The sequence below is a fragment of the Dysidea avara genome, chromosome 2 (assembly GCF_963678975.1).
Source record: "Dysidea avara chromosome 2, odDysAvar1.4, whole genome shotgun sequence".
NCBI lineage: Eukaryota > Metazoa > Porifera > Demospongiae > Dictyoceratida > Dysideidae > Dysidea > Dysidea avara.
This window is the reverse complement of record NC_089273.1, coordinates 33,964,558-33,987,116: the sequence shown is the minus strand read 5'-3', so window position 1 is coordinate 33,987,116 and position 22,559 is coordinate 33,964,558. Positions and strand designations below refer to the sequence as shown.

The 22,559-nt window shown below is 36.5% G+C and overlaps 1 protein-coding gene across 1 annotated transcript in view; it reads left to right on the top strand.

Annotated features, from left to right (window-relative positions):
• The window catches only part of LOC136247129 (hemicentin-1-like), a 198,533-nt gene that overhangs the window by 138,030 nt on the left and 37,944 nt on the right, over window positions 1-22,559 (top strand). The window contains exons 33-37 of the mRNA XM_066038753.1: window positions 1,799-2,188; window positions 2,245-2,544; window positions 9,466-9,798; window positions 11,709-12,098; window positions 12,155-12,454. Of these exons, the coding sequence (XP_065894825.1) occupies window positions 1,799-2,188; window positions 2,245-2,544; window positions 9,466-9,798; window positions 11,709-12,098; window positions 12,155-12,454 (1,713 nt within the window). The remainder of the gene's footprint in view (window positions 1-1,798; window positions 2,189-2,244; window positions 2,545-9,465; window positions 9,799-11,708; window positions 12,099-12,154; window positions 12,455-22,559) is intronic.

The following is a 22,559-nucleotide window of genomic DNA, read 5'->3' as shown; positions in this document are numbered from 1 at the left end:
GTTGTTACTTCATTACAATACTGTGGCAGTATAATAAGTAGTTAACCCAAAATATAACCTATTAACCCTTAAACCAGCATAATCCAGAAAACTTGATTTGATATAGAACAAATTAAAAACATACAATACTTTTGCCAGTTATATAGGTGGATACAAACAGGTATATATCATGAAACATTCGTTTGATCACTTTGACAATCAGGTTTTATTAATTGGCAAAGAGTAACCTCTCTACCCGTATCTAAAGTTTCAACATACAAGAAGGAGCTCACCCACTATGACACGCTGAATCATTTTGCGTCCTTTCACCTTCGTATTGTCATTGTGCTCGTTCGACATTGTGATTATCATATGGTATCTATATATCAACTGCCATCACATGATGAGCAATATGACACCAAGAGAAACTCGATATGACAAATGCATGGGTTTACTGTTAACCATGCTATGAAATGTTCAGCCGGTGGGTTCCCTACTATTAGTCATAAAAAACTTAGGGACTTCACCACTGCATCTGTTCTGTCTGAGGAATGCCATGATGTTGCCATTGAACCAGCATTGCAGAGACTCACTGGAGAGAATCTTCAGTATGCAATGGCAAATGTTGAGGATGAGGCTTATTTAGATGTTAGTGCCTGAAGGTTTTGGGTTAATCAACACCAGAGAGGTTTTTTTGATGTAAGAGTGTTTAATCCAACTGCTTCCAGCTACCGTGACACTGCTTTTGCTTCTCTCTATAGATGATTTGAGCAGGAGAAACAGAGAAGGTATGAGCAAAGAGTTTGTTTGTTAGAAATGGGTTCGTTCACCCCTTTGGTGTTTTCCACCTTTGGGGAATGAGTAGTGCTGCTACTACTGTTTATAAGAGAATTGCTTCCTTGCTCTCTGCGAAGAAGGAACAGCCCCATAGCTTGGTGATATCTTGGTTGCAGTGCTCCATTAGTTTTTCCCTGCTGCGGTCTGCTATAACCTGCCTATGTGGAGCTACATCCATCCGTGGAAGCCCAGTAGTGATTGGGGGCACTTTACCTCACAACATCTGAAGGTCAGGTGCTTCATTCACATTAGTCTAAGACATCTTTGTCCAGCATTTTACCATATGGTGCTGGGGGTGGTGGCAAGAGGTGCTGGTCACTCCAAGAAAAAAGTACAGCCAAGTTATAGCCTTTTGTACATCATTATGTGAAGAAATAATACGGAGGGATATATAGTTATTCTACTCTTTCAAAGTGAAACGTGTATCTCTGGGTTGGATGGATGTGACGGAGTAAGGGACCATTCAAACTGAAATTTAATGGTTAATACGAAGGTGTTTGTTGTTTTTTGATAGCTTTTACAGTTTTTGTGTTATAGTATTTAGTTGTACAAGACATGCATGTGATCCAGTTTACTGGATTATGCATTTTCAGTGCTTGCATTTTATAAGCTATGCGGGTTTAAGGGTTAAATTAAAGCAGCAGAAATAATGTAATACTTATATGAAGGAAAGTAATGTGACATTTCACAAAAAAGGCTCCAGTGATATAATTCAAGTGATTTAATCAGTGTATACATACTGTCATCTAAATTTAAGTGGGAGGAGAGGGCTTGCCCTGCTCCCCTCCTTTGGTTGTTCTATGCTTGTTTAATAAAAATAAATCCCTTTGAAGTCTTCATTTTATTAACCCTCTCCACTACTCCTATTATCTACAATGTACATGCAGCTATGAGTTGACTTAATGATTATTATGATTGCTCATTATTAGTAATACAGTTTGATGTACGATAATCATGTTACTACATAACTATGCTGCTGTAGGAATTGCCATTACTGGTGGAGTTGAGAGTACTGGTAGTAATGAGATTACCTCTAATAACAGGATTCTTGATTATTCGTTTATTAACCCTATAAGTGGTTTGGGTCTATTGTTCCATTGTGTAACTGGATTGGGACCTACTGGTGGTGAGAACAATGCTGATTTGGGTAGATTATATTTCAATAATTCAGTAATTACAAATGGAGAATGCACTGGTGGACAAGTAATTCAAGCACGTGGAGGAACAGTTAATAGTCTTGTCGGAGTGATAAATGTACACTATTGTGAAGGATTAACTAATGGAGCTGCAGAAGGTGTTTACACTTGTACTATTAGGAACAGTAGTATGATCGATGAGAGTATTAGGGTGGGAGTGTATAGTAGAGGAAGAAGTGAGTCGATATTGGTACAGTTATTGTACTTATTGTCAATACAATTAATCACACAGCTGCTCCAGTTATTACCACTACAATATCCAGTGTTTCTGGTGTTATTGGTGCACCACTAACATTATCATGTATATCAGAAGGTTCTCCACCAGACACATTCATCTGGATGAAGGATGGTGTAACAATCATAACCTCTACTAATATCACTACAATTAGTCAGACTAGTACTGCTTCAATCTATCGTAGTAACTACATGATCAATAATTTTAGTACAAATAATATTGGAACATACACATGTAGTGTGAAGAATCCTATTGGATATGATAGTCATAACATCATGGTGGTTTCTAGTACTTTAAGTAAGTATGAATAATAATGCATATGTATGTATGTATGTATGTATGTATGTATGTATGTATGTATGTATGTATGTATGTATGTATGTATGTATGTATGTATGTATGTATGTATGTATGTATGTATGTATGTATGTATGTATGTATGTATGTATGTATGTATGTATGTATGTGTGTATGCACAGTACAGCTCAAACTCATCTTCATCTCACAAGAGTGTGAGCAATTGAAAATATGCTAATTAATAGGCATGGCACCCATTTCACTCTCAAGTATTCATCCTGTTTTGCTAGGAATTTATACTCAGGAGTGATGGGTGCTACACCCTTTTATTAGCAAGTTTTTTAATAGCTTGCACTCTCGTGAGACAACGTTGCATTTGAGTGGTACCGTATGTATGTATGTACTGTACTGTACTGTACTGTACTGTATGTACTGTACTATACTGTACTGTACTGTACTGTACTGTACTGTACTGTACTGTACTGTACTGTACTGTACTGTACTGTACTGTACTGTACTGTACTGTACTGTACTGTACTGTACTGTACTGTACTGTACTGTACTGTACTGTACTGTACTGTACTGTACTGTACTGTACTGTACTGTACTGTACTGTACTGTACTGTACTGTACTGTACTGTATGTACTGTACTGTACTGTACTGCACTGAACTGTACTTATGTACTGTAGTCTACTGAATGTATGTATGCATGTGTGTATGTATGTGTGTATGTATGTATCAGATTTTTAAGCTCTTAAACACAATTACTAGTGTCTAACTATTACTTAGTATTATTAAGTTACACAATCACACAGTTCTGACTAGGGTAGTTTTAATTGCAAGTTTTACATTGTTGATATGCTACTGCTATCACTATTATTGCTGCCACCACTGCAATCAGGCATTCAACAATGTACTGTGAACCATAGGCATCTTCCAATAGAGTGATTGCCCTATACTTATTTTGTAACACTTGGGTAAAGGGAATGCAAATTGCAGTATCAGATATTGCTGCTGTTCCTGCTGCTATTATTGCTGCTGGTTTATAGCTGCTGCCACCATCACTACTATTGCTACTGTAACTGCTAGTGCTTCCTGGTATTCAACAATTGTACCGTAAACCGTGAGTATATTGCGGTTGCACTATACTTGTCCCTTACAATGTCATTGAGATACTCCCTCTACTGCTGACTGTGTAACCTATCTTTTTTTTCTCTTATTAGTTACTTAAGTGATGTCTTAGCATGATGCATGATAATTCAAAGAATTGGGCAACCGTTACTACAGATGTACCGCCACCTACTGTAATGCACTACTGCTGTTGCTGAAATTATTGCTTTGCATGATTACTTTACCTACCCCACATATCTGTTGTACACTTGTGGGTTCCCACTGCAGCTGCTATCACTGCTCTGCATGTATGCTTTACCTATCCCGTATATGTGACCAGATTTGCGAAAGAGGTCTTCCACACACATCCAATTCTATGAATTTGGAAGACCATAACTTAATTGTCAAAGCAGCTACAAACCTCAGATTTTCACCATTAATTAGCTTATGTTGGTTCGCACAACAATCCAAATGTCAAGCCAATAGCTTATTGTAATTTGAAGTTATGAATTATCAAAGTAGGCATATTGGATGTGTTTGGACGATCCCTTTTCGCAAATCCGGTCACATTATGCTGTTGTACACATGCGGGTTCCTGCTGCTGCTGCTTGCTAAGCAACAACATTTTATCATAGCATGTGTCATCAACTGCACTGCCAAATAAATTAAGCAATGCTGCCCGATGATTCCTCAGTTGCCCTTTGTCACTCCAAAGTTAGCCTAGTAGGCTAGCAAACATCAGACAGCACCACCTGAGAATGAGAAGGCATGCTGGTAATTAAGCCATCTAAATACACAAATGAATGTATGGTATTTATGGTTATGCAGATAATGTACATGTGTGTGTGTTGGAGAAAAACGATCCCCTTCCTTCCTTTGGGGTCAGGTTCAAGGAGCCTGGAATGCCTGTGTTAAGAACTCGGGGGTGGTTGGGTGGCATATGAGCAGGCAGGCCAGGCTCGCACTTAAGCTCCCTTATAGGGATGGGTAGGGGAGCTGGCATGCTTGTTGTGGCCAATGTTTTGGTGCAAACAATTGTTGCATATGTACATCTATTGAGTATGAATGTTACATTTGTTGTAACCGATACTTGTTACAGTCAATGTTCGTTGCATATGAATGTTGAGTTTGCTGCGGCTGATATTTGTTGCGACTGATATTATTTTTTGTTGTGATAGTGTTTGTTGTGTCTGAATGTCTGTTGTGTATGAATGTTGCATTTGTTGTGATAAATGTTTGCTGCATATGAATGTCTGTTTGAATCCTGAGTTTGTTGTGATTGATGTTTGTTGCAATCAGTGTTTGTTGTGTATGAATGTCTATTGTGTGTACACGTTGCATTTGTTGTGATCAATGTTTGCTGCATATGAATGTCTGTTTTGTATAAATGTTGAGTTTATTGCAATTCAATGTTTGTGGCATATTGATGTCTGTTGTGTATGGATGTTGAGTTTGTTGCAACCGATATTTGTTGTGATCAATGTTTGTTGTGTATGAATGTTGCATTTGTTGCGATCAATCTTTGCTGCTTATATTGGATGTCCATTGTGTATAAATGTTCGATTTGTTGCGATCAATGTTTGCTGCATATGAATGTCTGTTGTGTATGAATGTTGAGTTTGTTGCGACCAAAATTTTTTGTAATCAGTGTTTGTTGTGTATGAATGTTTGTTTTGTATGAATGTTACGTTTGTTGCAATCAGTGTTTGCTATGTATGTATGTCTGTTGCATAATAGAATGTTTAAGTTTGTTGCAACTTATAATTGTTGTGTGCACATGTTGTGATTGCTACTTGTTGCTGTGTGTTCACAATTAGTGGAGTTGGTGTTACAGAAGATGTCTGTTGAAAATGTTTTTGTGGCTACAGTGTACTAATGTAGCATTTGTTGTCTATGAGTGTTGTGTGCTTGGAGTGACCGATGTTTTATTAGTCTGTTGTGTATGAATGTTTCATTTGTTTGAGACTGATATAACAGTAAATTAATGATTACACATATTACTCATCTCATAAGTATATCGTTATTACTTGGCTTGTACGCACAAGTTGTTCTATGCCTTCCGTACATTCTCATTGGGTAGTCAACAGCCTATGTATTATGTTATTTACATTACAAGCAATAATGTCTTACTATTTAGTATTGGTTGACATTTTGTTGCATATATGCACTGGATAACATGTTGCATATGTGACCAGCTTTGCAAAAAAAGTCTTCCACACATATTCAATTCTATGAATTTGGGAGATCATAACTTAGGGTTATAAAATATATAATATATGAACCTGAATTTTTTTCATCAATTAAGCTATGTTGGTACTCATAACTGGCCAAATGTCAAGTCAATAGGTTTTTTCTAATCTTAAGAAATTAATCGTCAAATTAGGCAATTTGGATGTGTGTGCAAGATTGCTATTTGCAAATTCGGTCACATTGTAATAATATACTAGTTGCAGATACTTACTCTGTAATGCTAGTTACCATGTTCATTGATGTATTATATCTGTGCTTGCATCATATACATTTAAGTACTGTGCATTTTTTGTCAATTTTGTGTAACTGTTTACAATTACATTGTAAAGCATGATGTGTATAGTAACAATATTCTGAAAAAGCAATGTACTACTAAAGTAAAGTGGAATATTGATGGGGGCCTGGGGTCCCAGTTTTGTACTAACACATGCAGGCTTGCAACATAATTATCAAAATTGCAAGTTATGCTAGTCACAACTAGCCATAACCACTTCATTATCCTATCGAGCAGTTTATTGATGGTGATACGTGGTGCACAAAATGCACTGTATCACAGAACGCTGATATGGAGTAGGTGGGGATCAGCTAGAAAAACAAATCATCTTGTAGAGAGTTCAGCTACAAACAAATCACCCTGTAGAGAGTTCAGCTACGAAAACATCACTGTGTAGATAGTTCAGCTATAAGAAGTCACCTTGTAGAGAGTTCAGCTACACAGAACCACCATGCAGAGAGTTCAGCTACAAACAAACCACCCTGTACAGAATTCAGCTACAAATAAATCGCCCTGTACAAAGATCAGCTAGAAGAAGTTACTTTGTAGAGAGTTCAGCTACAAAGAAACTATCATGTAGAAAATTCGACTACAAACAAGTTACCCTGTAGAGAGATCAGCTAGAAGAAGTTACCTTGTAGAGAATTCAGCTACAAAGATACCATCATGTAGAAAGTGCAGCTACAAACAAATCACCCTGTAGAGTGATCAGCTACAAACAAGTCACCCTGTAGAGATATCAGCTAGATACAAGTTGCCTTATAGGAATCAGCTACAAACAAATCATCCTGTAGAAACATGTGTTGGAAACAAATCACCATGTAGAGAGTTCAGCTAGAAAGAAGTCAGTCTGAAAAGAGCTCAGCTATAAATAATGGGAGTTTCAGCTACAGTTCAGTTATGTATAAGAAGTCACCTTATTACCTACAGTATGATTATCTTTTATTGTTAAATATACAAATATTTTTAATCAGACAAAAAACTGTACACAACATTTCTTCCTTTGTTCCACAATTCTTGCAGAAAAGAAGAAAAAAACAAGTTAGAAGGAAGCGCTAAAGCCAGTTAATGGCCGGCTTTGTGGCTTGCAATACAAAAAGAAGTGATATCTAAACCAAAACAGCCAAGCTGTAAAAAAAGAGTGCGGCCCCAAAAAAGGCCAGGATGAAAAAAGATTTGAAATCCAAGGTGGCGGCCAAGAAATGGCTGTGATGGTAGGTTAATGGCAAAAATTTTAATTACAACAATTTAGGTGAATTTGGTGCCAAATCCTAGTGGAGGAGGCAATGAAAATTCATCTGAATTGTCATAAATAAAATTTTTGCTATTAACCTACCATCACAGCCATTTCTTGGCTGCCACCTTGGATTTCACATCTCTTTTCATTATGATCTTTTTGGGGGCCACACTCTTTTTTTACAGCTTGGTTGTTTTGGTTTAGGCATATATATATATATATATATATATATATATACATACATACACATAAATATATGTATGTATGTATGTATGCATGCATGTATGTATGTATGTATGTATGTATGTATGTATGTATGTATGTATGTATGTATGTATGTATGTATGTATGTATGTATGTATGTATGTATGTATGTATGTATGTATGTATGTATGTATGTATGTATGTATGTATGTATGTATGTATGTATGTATGTATGTATGTATAACTGGTCTGTAAAATGATGTGTTGTATTATGTCATATATAGTCACATGCCATAAGGTAATACAGCTTGGTGCGGTGAGAGGGTGGCTTGTGTAGGAAAACATGCAGTAATGTGTCATGGTATGTTTGTATGTGCTCAAGTTAGCATGTTAATTTTATATAAAACATGGTTTAGATGTTAATGTAGCGAAAGAGCATAGATACATTACCTATAAAGTTTTATCCCTCTCTTTCCAGTGTAGTAATATGGCTTAGAAAACTTATCTCACCTGATTATAACTAATTATAATAATGATGGGTGGCACTGGTAATGCCTGTGAATATATTTTTTTGATGTTCCTTAAGACCCTTCCGTATTATGACCAAGAAGTTTACTCATTTTCTGTGCTTTATATTTAACCATTCCTATTGACGTGGTGTTTTTTTTTTCATGCAATTGTACCAATAATCAGATCAGCCATATTAATAAAGTCAGTTGTAATGGGCTGTGGCCTGTAGATTATCAGCCTATTCAGTTTCAGCAGTACCACCAGAAGGCTAGTGTCAAAGACATTGCCATGTACTTGAGTAATTTGTTTATGTTTTCTAATAGCGAAAAAAGCCAATCCTATAATAAACAGTGATGGTTTAAGCCCTAGCCCAATTGTCTGGTTGATAAGTGTACAACCTCACAGCTTTGGCTTTACAAACTTATTGGGTGATGACTTTACAACCCAACTCTTAGTAGAGTTGGCACAAGTGTAGCTTTGTTAATATACTTCATTGTGACCAGATATAGATGAGTTGGCAATTCATAATTATACATGCAAAGGTATACTAGTGAATTGCAAACATCTTCCCAAACTCTCTATACGATATACCCAACTTAATACCCATCCCCTGATTAAATTGTAAAAGGGGATAGCATGGCTCGTGCTGAGGTCTGTGTCCTTGACATTAGCATCAGGTCCACATCTCCCCTGTGTGGTTGCACAATATTCAGCCTTTCTCTTATTCCTGTGGTAAAAAATGGGCAAATAAAAGGAAGCCCCAAAAGTTGGTCAATAGACCCATGTAAAACAAAGCAGCCAAGCTGTGGAAAATGATTTGGCCAAATAAAGCTACAGTTATAAAATGAAAGATAATGGCCAATAAATTGAATTTAATGGAAATCATTAATGAATCATACAGCATGGATTGTAAACTACAGTATGATTTAATTTAAAAGCAAAGTGTAAATAGAAGATTTATCTTGTGTGAGACAAGCACTATGAGCTTAAAGTCATTTGTGACCGAATTTTGGAAAATCACCCATATGGGCGCATTTGACACCTAAAATATTTAAAGATCAAATCACAAACAATATAGTACAAATCTGCTTGTTGATGGTTTTAAGCCATTCTCAATACCTTGAATTACAAGACAATTCTTGAAATATTTTTAAATTTGTTCCCTGCTCTTATTAGCAACACACTAAACATGAAATTCTAATTGTTTCACGCATACCCATATTGGTGATTTTCCAAAATTCAGTCACATTTACTTTCTTACTTTAGCTACATTATCTTCTCTTAACTTCATCACTTTTATTATTGCATTAATTGTATTATTCTCCCACCATACAGATGTCAGGATAGTAAGTCATCCAGCTGGTACACCAGTCAGTGGTCAACCCAACACATTTGATTATCCCATATTGAGTAATGTCACATTGTCGTGTCTGGTGACATCAACAGAAGGGTCCATATTCACAGTAACATCTTACCAGTGGAACACTACACAATGTTATTCTAATACAGCTTTCAATAATGGTAATCCAAGTTGTTTTCCTCATGGTCAAACAACACAAAATGTGACTGGACCTGAATTGACTGCAGAAGATGCTGGCACTGTATCTTGCATTGCAATAATTGGGGAAGTGAACTATTACAGTACTCCAATAAAAATTCGTGTATCTGGTGAGAAAATTTCATTAGATACTATGAAAATTGTAAAGAATTTGTGTGAAAAAATACAGCGAAGAAATTCACATGGCTACCATAGAGTAATTTACATTATTAATAGTATTATAGTATTAATTTTCATTATAGACATTATTAATTATATTGTTAATACTCACAAAGGTACTGTAGTAATTTAGCTGGTAAACCAGTGCAATTAACCCCAAAATGTGCATTTGGTTTTGTAGTTGCACTCTAAAACAGATTTGTTTTTTAAAAATCACAGCAGAGGCCTTTAGATGCAACAAGCAATGGACTTTTGAGTATCAAATTTGCAGACATGCTGTAAGAAGCTAAGTAATGAAATGAAAAGTAACCAATTAGTTTCAGTTGTTGATGACTGATGCAATTACCAGTTAAATGTTAATTAACACAGAACTGGATAGGTGTGTAGTTTAAAACATGATTTTGATCACATGGCCACCATCATACAGTACGATAGTACTGTATAGTAGGGACTATAAAGGAGTAGGCATGGTCCATGGGATAAAATCACCCAATAACCAGCCTCAATTTTCCCTGATGATGATGAGGCAGTATTGGATAGGTAAAACTAAACCAAAGCAAGTTTTCAGATAGACTTGAAATGCTTTCAAAAAGTTGCTATGGGATTTTAAAAATAGATATATTTAATAGAATTTTCTACTGACTGACTGACTGACTGAGTGACTGACTGACTGATGCCTTCAGACAAGTGTAACTCAATAATGGCTAAGGCTACAGGCTTGATTTTTTCACTGTTTGACATTGCTTCGGCCCGACAGGTGCCTGCCTTTTGGAATACTGCAGTACGTACAGTGCATTCTTTGTGGACTTACCAGTGTCCTCCTTTGTGTCCCATTCATCTTTGCTTACAATGAAAAGTGTTGGTTTGGCAGTAACACGTGATGGCTTCCCTTCATAATGGTATTCGTCCTTAGTTTTCATAGTGGCTATTTTGATATCAGAGGTGCTTTTCAAACAGTTTTTGATTCATACTGGTGTAACAGGTTGAACATAGCCGACAACAAAGCGTAATGGATACTTCACTTTTCAGATGATAATTGGGGAGCACGGCAGATGCAGTATGCGTGGGTTTACCAGCCATAATAATTATTTACAAAAAAAAATTAACAAACAAGTACACAGAAAAAATTGGAATTTTCGACTAGAACAGGGACTATATAGCACATTGATAAAAAGTACTGAAACAAGCTGGAGTAGTGGACAATACTAAATCACAGCAAAACAATAAGAAGTGTTATATCCCTACTGTGCTCAAGATACCATAATGGAAATGCACAGTAGGGATATAGCACTTCTTATTATTTTACTGTGGTTTAATATTATGCACTACTCCAGCTTGTTTCAGTACTTTTGATTGGTGTGCTATAGTCCCTACTCTAGTTGAAAATTCCAAATTTTCTGTGTACTTGTAAATATTAGTAGACAATCACACGCATGCACAGTTTATGCCAAAAGTAATTGCAGCCAAAACAATATGCTGTATAATTTGTATTGTTATTCATGCTGACTAATGGAATTTGCTGATTAGTCAGTTACAGTATAATCAGTGCACAGTTCAGTTAAGTTTTTAAAAAAATTCATGTAAAGTAGCCTTGTACTTGTACTGTATATGTTTGTTGTAGCTCTGAAAGTATTTTTGTGTTTAATTGTGTCTAACCAAAATTGCAAAGCTATACTATCATTAAGAAAACATGAGGCTGGGTTTTAGGTGAAATCATAAAGTCTACACTTCTACTTTACAGTACTGCCAAATAGTACTCTATGGGAATTATGAATTAAGTAACATGCTACTCAGTACTAGAGCTGTATATTGTGAAGTACGTTTGTTTTCTTTTAATCATATCTCCATACTTACATTGTAGACATTGTTATTACTGGAAGTGCTGAGAGTACTGGTAGTAATGCAATTACAACTAATAATACAATTAGTGATTACTCTTTTATTAACCTCATTAATGGTAGTACTTTGCTGTTCCGTTGTGTAACTGGATTGGGACCTAGTGACAATGAAACCAATGCTGATTTGGGTAGACTGTATTTCAATGGCTCAGAAATTACTAATGGAGAATGCACTGGTGGACAAGTAATTCAAGCACGTGGAGGAACACTTAGTAATCTTGTTGGAGTGATAAATGTACACTATTGTGAAGGATTAACTAATGGAGCTGCAGAAGGTGTTTACACTTGTACTATTAGGAACAGTAGTATGATGGATGAGAGTATTAGGGTGGGAGTGTATAGTAGAGGAAGAAGTGAGTCAATATTGATACAGTTATTGTATTTATTGTCAATACAATTAATCACACAGCTGCTCCAGTTATTACCACTACAATATCCAGTGTTTCTGGTGTTATTGGTGCACCACTAACGTTAACATGTATATCAGAAGGTTCTCCACCAGACACGTTCACCTGGATGAAGGATGGTATAACCATCACAACCTCTACTAATATCACTACAATTAGTCAGACTAGCACTGCTTCAGTCTATCGTAGTGACTACATGATCAATAGTTTTAGTACAAATAATATTGGAACATACACATGTAGTGTGAAGAATCCTATTGGAAATGATAGTCATAATATCATGGTGGTTGGCAGTACTTTAGGTAAGTTACTATCTCAATTTTTCATCATACTGAATACTGTATAGCTGGTATTTGCATCAAAGACAAGGTGATTTGTTTGTGACTCTGTACAAGGTGATTTATTTGTGGTTGAACTTTCTACAGGGTGAATTGGTTTCAAATTGATCTCCTAAATGGTCACATTTAATGGTCTGAAATGCTAGAACGATTTATTTATAGCTGTATGGTGACTGTTCTACCAGAGTATCTTGGCAGTTGAATGTTCTATTAGGGTGAATTTTTTATTAGAGTATCTCAATCTCGCTTTTGCTACACGTAGTTTGCTTTTGAAAGTAGTTTGTAATCCGCTTCATCTGTACTACTGCAAAGACTTTCTATAATGATTATACCAACTACATACCGATTTTCAGTTCGTTACTCTAAGTGGTTTGCCTGATAGGTGTGAAATCTAATAGTTTTTTTATGGCTGAAGCTACTTGGTGTCAATAAGCGCCATCTTAAGCTATTGACACCGGCCAGCAAAAACTTAGAGAAAAACGTCGGATAAAAAGAAAAAGATAAATTGCACTAAAGTAGATCCCTGACCCTTGGCCATCAGTATGCTCTAATCCACCATGCTAACCAATCAACTACCAGTGCAAGCTACAAATTTCTGTTCTTTTTTACCTTACATAGGCGAGTTGTAAATGATACTATATTTAAGAAAACCAGTGAAGAAGAAACCAAGGCAGAACCCAACCCTAACTGTAACGCTAACATTGAATTCTGCCTGTTTAGCATAATGATGTCTTTCACTGTCTATATGAAGTTAAGTTTTTGGTGAGTTCCACGCGAGCTAGGGTTGGTCTTCACTCCCTCCAGCCCTAGCCCACCTTGAACTCACCAACAACTTAACTTCATACAACTACTGTGTTTGATTTTGGTTGACATTGGTGTCAGTAGCTTTTAGTGATGCCTACCAATCATCGGTGTCAATAACATTTGATGGCGCTTATTGACACCAACAATCGGTGTCCATTCCAACGATCGGTGTCAATAGCCACTACGTTTTTCATAAAAACAGATTGTGTAATTGCGATACAGGTTGGGTTTTGTGTCATATCTCCATGGTCTTTATCTCAATTCTTTGAAACCATAAAAGGCACTCCTGCAGTGGTTACTCCATCTACATAGCAATTTTCAGCTCATTCCCTCAAGGGGTTTACTCTGTGGGCATGACAGACCTTCAACTTTATTTTACGTGAATAATCGGTAAAATTTCTGTGAATGTCATTGGATTTCTACCGAAGATGGTACTGAAATCCACCTTAATGAGTACTTTAAGTGTGCCAAATTTCAGCTTGATTGGAGCATACATTCATGTAATATGGAAATTTGCAAAGTGTGCGAAATGAAGAAGAAAGAAACGAAGAAATTAAAATGACCTTTTGGTCGCTCGTATCTCAGAACTTTCTGAAATGATTTTCTTTGAATTTGGTATGTTGACTCTCCTACCTGGCCAGCACTTGTGTAGCAAATTTGGTTCCAATCAGATAAGGGATCACAGAGCTACATGGGTGTGACAACGCATTTTCTTTCTTCTTGATAATATACTCACAGTGTGGCGTGCTGGCTTCTTGGGTTGCACGACACACTACAGTGTGTCTTGATCCATACCCATGGTTTCAATCTGCAGTCACTTATGCACGCTTTAATCTTTTGCCCATAAAATTCCGTGAAGTCATCATAAAGATATCATAAAGTAAAGTTTACATAATTATTTTCCCAGTACGTTTCTAATCAGAATCATTTCGTACAGATTATTCTATGGGAGAAGTGGCACCATTATTATTATACGAATCATGGCTTTAATTTACCAGCACTTTTACTGCCAGTTTCAGTAGCCCTATAGAGTAGTCTCGGTAACTGAATCCAAATTATGATAATGTTTTATTATTTGGACATGATTTTGCTGATTTTTCTGACACAAACTGTGCTGGAATCCGGAGGTACACTCTTGTAACATGAATTTTATGTTGTTGTGTAACTATCTATCGATAATAAACATGTATTTTGGTAGTTATTTGCTGCGGGTATTAGTGGGTTTTGAGTTTTATAAACATGATTTTGTATTTGTGATAAGCCTAGGGCTACTAATTTTGGTATTGCTGCTAGCAATACACTCATCTATTTTGTTGTATAAATAGTGTCTGGTAGATATATTCATGTAGGAATGCTTAAATGTTTGTTTTTCACTGCCTACTTAGACAAAGATTTTGCTACATTAGCAGACCTCTCTCTCGCTATGCCACAGCTTATCTAAGGGTAATACCATTCACTACTGCTTAATATAAATGTACTTTACACATTATATGGGACCGGATCTGCGAAAACCTGACACAAGTGTGCAAGCCTAAATTTACAGTAAAAAGCATTGATTACATTAGGTGAAATACTTGTATATTATTGAAAAAATTCCATAATGTTTTAAATGCCCTTTTTTAGTGAAAGAAGGGAATAACAATAAAATCCTGGCTACCATCTTATTTGTCTGCTCAAGAGGAGTTGGAAAATCTTTGTTTTGTTGCAGTAGACCTAAGGATACGGATGTTATGAGCATTTGTTTATGTCACATCGAAGCGATCGTGCACGATCAATTTTTCTTCGTGAATTTTGTCTTTTCATGCAATGAAGACAGGTGAGTAAAGGAAAAACTTGCCCAGTAATTGGTTCCCCTGCTTATTGTGAACATGATGGTGAAAACTGTAGCTCCGTATCTCAGACTCAATCCGTTGGTAAGTTACAACCATTTTTGTACAGTACGTGCCTGTAATTTATTTTCCCTATACTTGCTGTACAAATCAATTTTTCTGTTGTTCCTACTTTGTAAGGCTGTAACTCCTAAAGTTGTTGACATAATTATGATGCTGAAACTTTGTCAGATGGTACACTTGGCTAAGTAGATTATAAAGATTTAATAAACAGGAATTTGAAAAATGCATGATTGTGTTGGGTTTTCACAGATCCGGTGACATGTGAAGTTGCATTGGAGTGATTATGGTGGCTAAGTTTACCGAAATAAGTTCTTAATATGTGTGTAAAGTGATATAATAGTGATTTGGTGATTTGGCTGTGTGGTGAAGATACAAGGGTCAAAGTGCAATATTCAATATAAAGATGAGATTCATGGCATACCTAATAGTTGATATGAAATCAAAAACAATGAATAAAGGCATTTTTATTGTTGTACTTTACATTGGTGCCTAACTAGGGATTCAATATTTACCAAAGCAGTATACAAATAGCAATCATTACAGTATTATAGTGGGAAAACATGGTTTGTTATTGCATTTTCAATGTGTGCAGTTGTTCATTTCACTACAGTTAAAATTTCATACACATAGTAAATTGTTGTTTACTCAAGTTATAGCCAATAACTGTAGTGGTGCCATATTTTCAATGGGCAAGTCCGTACAGAAAATTCTTTACATTGTCAGACATTTGAGTCATAAACTGATTAAAAAGGTTAATAAGAAAAGTTTCTTCACATCTTGCTTAGTGGAATGTTCCTTTACAAACCTGGAATCTAAAAATATTCAAAGTATGCATTTATTAAAAATAGTCTGTAATTGCTAGTTTTATGGCGAATTTTGCAAAGTGTGCAAGATGAAGAAGAAAAAATCGAAGACATTAAAATGTAATTTTGGTCACTTGTATATCGGAAATGTCAAATTTGATATGTAAACTCCCTACATGGCCGGCACTTCTGTAGCAAATTTGGTTCCAATCAGATAGAGCTACATAGGTGTAAAAATCGCATTTTCTTTCTTCCTGTTAATATACTTATGGTGTGGCATACCAGCTTCTTAGGCCGCGTGACACACTACCGTGTGCCTTGATAATACTATACCTATAACATGTCATGACTAAAGATCTATTGTGTTGGGAATTTCATGACCGTGATTTTCATCTATTATTATTGTCTTTTCTCAATTCATTAATTATGGTGCAGTGATACCAAAAAGTAAGCACCACATTCACATCCAAATTTGGAATAATCTGACCAAATTTATACCCACCATCTGACCAAATTTATACCCACCCAAAATTGTGTGATTCTGAGTCATTCTCATTGTATGAATGCGTGTATACTGATTAGGGGAGACATGTAAACTGATTAGAGGATGCGTGTATGTACTTGCATATTCAGATTAGGAGGCAAGAGTATACCAGTTATGGACCCACAGTAGGGACCCACAGTAGTCGGTCCTTAGCATTAGGATTATGGTTTAGTATAGTCAATAGTTTCAGTTAACCAATAACCATATAATAAATGCAACACAGGCCATGAGGGCTTTGCCTGAAATGTATGCCCGACAGCTCTAGGGCAACAGACCTGAGGCTGGAGGGCATACATTTCAGGAAAAGCTTGAATAACTTGTGTTACAACTAATATCAAACACTTCCCATCTGTATCAGGCTGATAGCCTGCACAAGGCAATGGACTCACCAAGCCAATATAAGTGCAAACATTAGATGTATTATAGTAGCATGCCTATAAATTTTGTCTATGGATCAGCAGCTAGTACATTCTACATAGTTACATTCAGTTGCGATGAATGGATAAATCCTGGAGACATCACAGAAAATTATTGTTACACTAGTTTTGTGTTTTAATCAGTGCTGTTGAATCATTTATGAAATAATTACAGAGTTACTGATAAGTAAGCATGCTTGTCAAGTGGTTGCTTTGTGCAGAGTAATAACTTTGTGATGGGAATGTGATCCGTATTCAGAAATGTGTGGAAATGATTGGTCAATGTATAAGCTAAAGCACTAGTTCTCCCATTAGCTCAATGTTTTTCAGCTCGTAGGATAGAGAGGATAACAAAATGCTCTCCATCTTTGTGGTTTTCATGGCAAAATATAAATAGTGCATACCAATCATGTGAGTATTAATCAATTCCCACAATCAATTTTAGCCTTAATGTCTATAATAATAATTGCCCAGTTGTAGCCCGGTCTACATTCAGGTGTAGCTCATACAGCTTCCTTGATCTGAGTTGTAAAAGTGTTACATACAATTTTGGATGGATATAAATTTGGTTCAGTTTATTGCAATATTGGATGACCAGTTATACGTAGATCGTTATAAATTTGGTTTAGATTATTCAAAAATTGGATGATCAGAACCATCTACAGTAATATTGGAACATTTTGGTCACTATATAGTAAAATGAGCTATTTCCATTCCAAAATTGGAAGAAAATACCACATAGTTAAAAAAGATTCAAAAGTGGATGAAGATAGATCCATCATGTTGTCCCACATCTAGAAAAGACCTCCTTGTCCAGCAAGTCTACCTCCTACATAATTCACCTCCCTACCCAATGAAGAACATAGTAACCCATTGATAGTGAGCTACTAACTTATTCCTACTGGAAGGTATATAGCAACACTAACATTTTTTTATCGGGTTCTATCTCTTTCTTGCATAGCAGTCAGTCTGAACATACCGTTTCTGTTGTGCCACTATTCAAAGCAAAAAACTCAATTGGAGAAAACCTGTGGTGGACTGTGGAACTTCACGATACACAAAATTGAACATACATGACAATGTTCAATACCAATCACCATCAAACTAGCTTTACGTTCATTGTCCTGTTTAACATTTCCAGTTGAAGTCGTTCCTCATTCTGAAGCTTTCTCAGCTTTTCCTTTGACACTGTATGTCTATGTTGAGATAAGTTTACATGTACTCTGGACTAAATCATGTCCACAACAACTTTTATTGCTTTTTTTGAATGTGAATTCTTCAATTTCATGTATTTCAATTGTTGCCTACAAATAGTCGTGACAAAAATTTATATTATTAACTTAATCTATCTCTACCCAGTATACACCTGCTGGTTTATCACTGCGGTAAGGTTGATTCACCTTTTTCCCTTGTGTTCCTTGACCTTTCACCATCTAAAGAAGTTTGTGCATTATTCACCTATCTGGCTCAAACTGACTCCACTTCAATGTCTGGTTCTGTTGCCTTCACAATAACTCACACCTATTTCCATGTTAGTGTCAAAACACTGCATCCCCATGTATACACTGCACAGTAGCACTATTTGTTGAGCTTAGGTTCTCCTTCATAGCTCTACTAAATTTGTAGAACAAATGGTATTCAATACAATTTAACTAATTAAAATTAACCTTTTAGAAACTGTGACAGTGGAATAGCAGAGTTACCAGTTATCCTATCACATGGTAGTATCTAGTAAAGTTATATGACAAGCCATCACTAGTTCATTGCTTTGAGGTACACCATTCTCACATCTGCCACAACAATAACAGGCACAAAGCTTCTTTGACTACTCCCTTGACCATTATCCTCTTCCCTCAATGGAGTAGATGACCGCACTTTTTTTAGTAGAATAGTCCGGGCAAGTGTGCAGTTGTCTTTATGAATAACAACTTTGCTTCTGCCCTACCTTCATGGGGTTAATCTTCAAGCAGACTTCCACAACTCTGGGTTTCTGGCTTGCCTATAGTCTTGAGCCAGTTTACCAACCTTCTCACTGATTTTGGGCTTCCATTCCTTTACCAACTCTTGTAATGATACAATCAGTTATTACATTGGTAATGATGTCAACTGGACAATGGCTAGCAAAACATATGATTATGTGGGAGAATTCAATTAGGCAACAGAGAATTGGGCAGCTTACATGAATGAATGGAGCAGTATTTTATTGCTAACGATGTTACTACCAACAACAAGAAAAGAGTGATACTTCCTAGCATGTGCAGACCAGCCGCATACAGTTTAATTCACAGTTTAGTAGCACCATAGAAAGTTACTGACATCTAGTATGCAGCTCTAGCAGACAAGATTTATAAATATTTCAATCCTTGCACTTTTGTAATAATGGAAAGATACAAATTTCGCTCCAAAATGCATTAACCAGGAGAGTCAATCACCATGTTTATGGCAGAGTTACAGAAGTTAACAGAGTTTTGTGGTTTTTGTGACACTCTAAATGACTTGTCGAGAAGCAAATTTGTGGCCAGACTGAATAACACTCATGCAACACTGCCTACTTGCACTGACCTTCACAAAGACTCAGGAAATAGCACAACCAATGGAGTTGGCAGAAATTTATCTGCAGTCCATCCAGGCTGACGCACAAACTCCAGTACACAAGATAGCTACACCACTAGTTCCAAATAAAGATCACTTGACCCAACCTGTAAAACAGTCTCCATCTGGAGGACAGGGGAAGCATGCAGCTACAGGTACTATTTCAAAAATGCACATTTCCACAGCCATTGTAAAACTGGTCACATATCCAGAGTGTGCCAATCTAAGGCACAACAAGGAGCAAATTCAGTCAACGATGAACCAACAAAAATAGTAGTGGGGCAACCAGTGCAGCCTTTTCCTTGCAATGGTAAATATGTATTTTCCCAGTGGTATTGTACCAGCCCATGTTCCTGCCATGGAGAACATCAATGGTGATTAATGGACACAAGGTACAAATGGAGATAGGCACTGGTGCATCAGTTACATTGGTTAGGGAAACAAGTATTAACACACTGAATCCTCCACAACAATTCCACCATTGAAACTGGCAAGAATCAACCTTCGCACATACACAGGAGAAGATATTAGAACCTTGCCAGTAACAGTAGAAAAGAATGATAAAAAGGCTACTCTACCACTTCTGGTAGTGGCCGGAACTAGTCCAAATTTGATTAGCCAAAACTTGCTTGCTGAGCTGTGTCTTGATTGGGGAGAAGTAAATAGCATTAGTGAGTGTTACTCTTTAAATCCTATTCTTGAGCAAAGTAATGAAGTTTTTCAACCAGGATTGAGATTAGTCAAAGATGTCAAAAATTATATGTGGACACTGATGCCAGGCCTCTGTTTTTCAAAGCCCATTCAGTGCCATATGCACTGAGACAGAAAGTAGAACAAGAGTTGGAAAGACTGGGAAACCAAGATGTGATCACCCCTGTCTCACACTCACAATGGGCCACCCCCATGTCAAAAGGGATGGTTCTGTGTACGTATTTGGAGACTACAAACTTAACGCCAACGATGTGTTGAAGATTGAATGTACTCTCTCCCATGCATTGATAACATGTTTGTCACACTGTCAGGATGTCGAAGTTAGATCTTCTACGTATATATACACTAATGTAAGTCCTTCTTTCCAAAGAGTCACAGCAATATCTTGTTATGGACACCCAAAGGGACTTCATGCGTACAAGCTGCGATTTGGGGTTTCATCTACCCCTGCAATATTTCAATGTATCATGGACAATTTGCTGCCTAGTGTATGCACTGAGGTAAATGACATACTGATCACTGGGAAAACAATGGAGGACCACTTGGACCACCTTGAATCAGTATTAACATGCTTATATACAAGAATCAGAGATGAAGTTGAAGAAAGAAAAATGCCAGTTTTGATGTATAAGGTGGAGTACCTTGGCCATGTGATTAGTAGTAAAGGCTTGGAGCCTTCATCATCTAAGGTGGCTTCAATTGGTAACGCCCCTACTTCTCATAATGTCACCGAGATAAGGTCATTACTTGGGATTGGTGAACTACTATGGAAAGTTCCATTAGCTCCATTGTACAAGCTTTCACAAAACAGGACCAGCCTATTATGCCAGCATAATTTAGAGCATGATAGGTGCCAGAAAGCATCAAGCATAAGTCTAGCATATTGGACAAAATAATGTCAATTTCCATGCAGGAAATTTTGTCTGTGGAATAAACACACAAAACATTTCATTGTATAAATTATTCAATATACAGTACTCCATTACAACAGTCATTCATTCTAATAAAGCAACCAAGCACCCCCCACAGAATTATTTAATTTGAGTGCAATAAAACTATTTTGCAAATTCAGCAATCTACTGGTAACAACTGTAACTGGAATTACCAGGTTTTAAAGCTAATAATGACAACTTTTCATCAGTTACTGTACAACATATTTATTACTTCAGCACAATGAAATGAAGTGAGCATACCATTATAGAGACAAACTTTAGCAGGGCTAAACTTTGGTGAATAACAAGCAAAATTGCATTTGGAAAAATAAACTTTGGTGAATAACAAGCAAAATTGCATTTGGAAAAATAAACTTTGGTGAATTCAAGTTGTGTGCATATCCCTTAGACGTGTATTAATCTATAGGTGAAAAATGCTCAATGTTTAGCTATAAAAATGCTAATCTGAGCATTCTGAGGCACAACGAGTTATTGTCAAATTAAACTTTGGCGAGTTTGTAGCAAATTATAGTATGTTCACATTGAGCTGAATCCTCAAAAACATTTAATGACTCAAAGATGCAATTACACACGATCTTGAAATTTCACTCATTTGTAGTACTGCTTGACCCGCTAAAAATAATTTAAAATCTTGTCGTTCAAATGTTTGACATAATATTTACAGCCAATCAAAATTTTTGCAATACATTTCCTATGGGGAAGCCATATAAGCATAGTGTCCATTACAGCCATTTCCCAAACTTGTAATGGAGCCAAACAATACGTGTGTGTTGTTGACACCTTTGCTGTTACCAATAATCATCTGGTTGGCTGAAACGTTAACTCTGTTGAGAAAAAAATCCACCTTTAAGTTTTAGCTATTTTTCAGGACTCGGCTCAACGTGAACGTACTATACCAAATTTAAGTTTTCCACCAAAGTTTTCCTGTATACAGTTATACTGAGCACAATGTGATATAGTGAGCATAATATTGAGCAGAATAGGGGAAATTATGAACAGTGCAGCATAGCATAATAGGAGTTGAATAAGCATAATAGGCTGGTCCCTACTACAATGATCAAACTTGTAGACTCACTATGATCTAGGATTTCTCAGGCACTCAGCTAGGAGCATCTATATTATAGTGGGGGCTTAGAAAGAGGGATCCGTTTGATATAACTAGTGGCTAGCTACTGTAGTACAGTGTGCAAAGCACACCTAGCATGTGGGGCATGCTTTATCTAGGCTTTCTGGGGACATACACTGTACATGCACAGTGAAGTCTGCATTAGACTTCTGAAAATGAATTTAGTAATAATTTTAAATGATTTTTTTGAATATATGATCACAAGCATTGTGAGTTACTTTAACTATC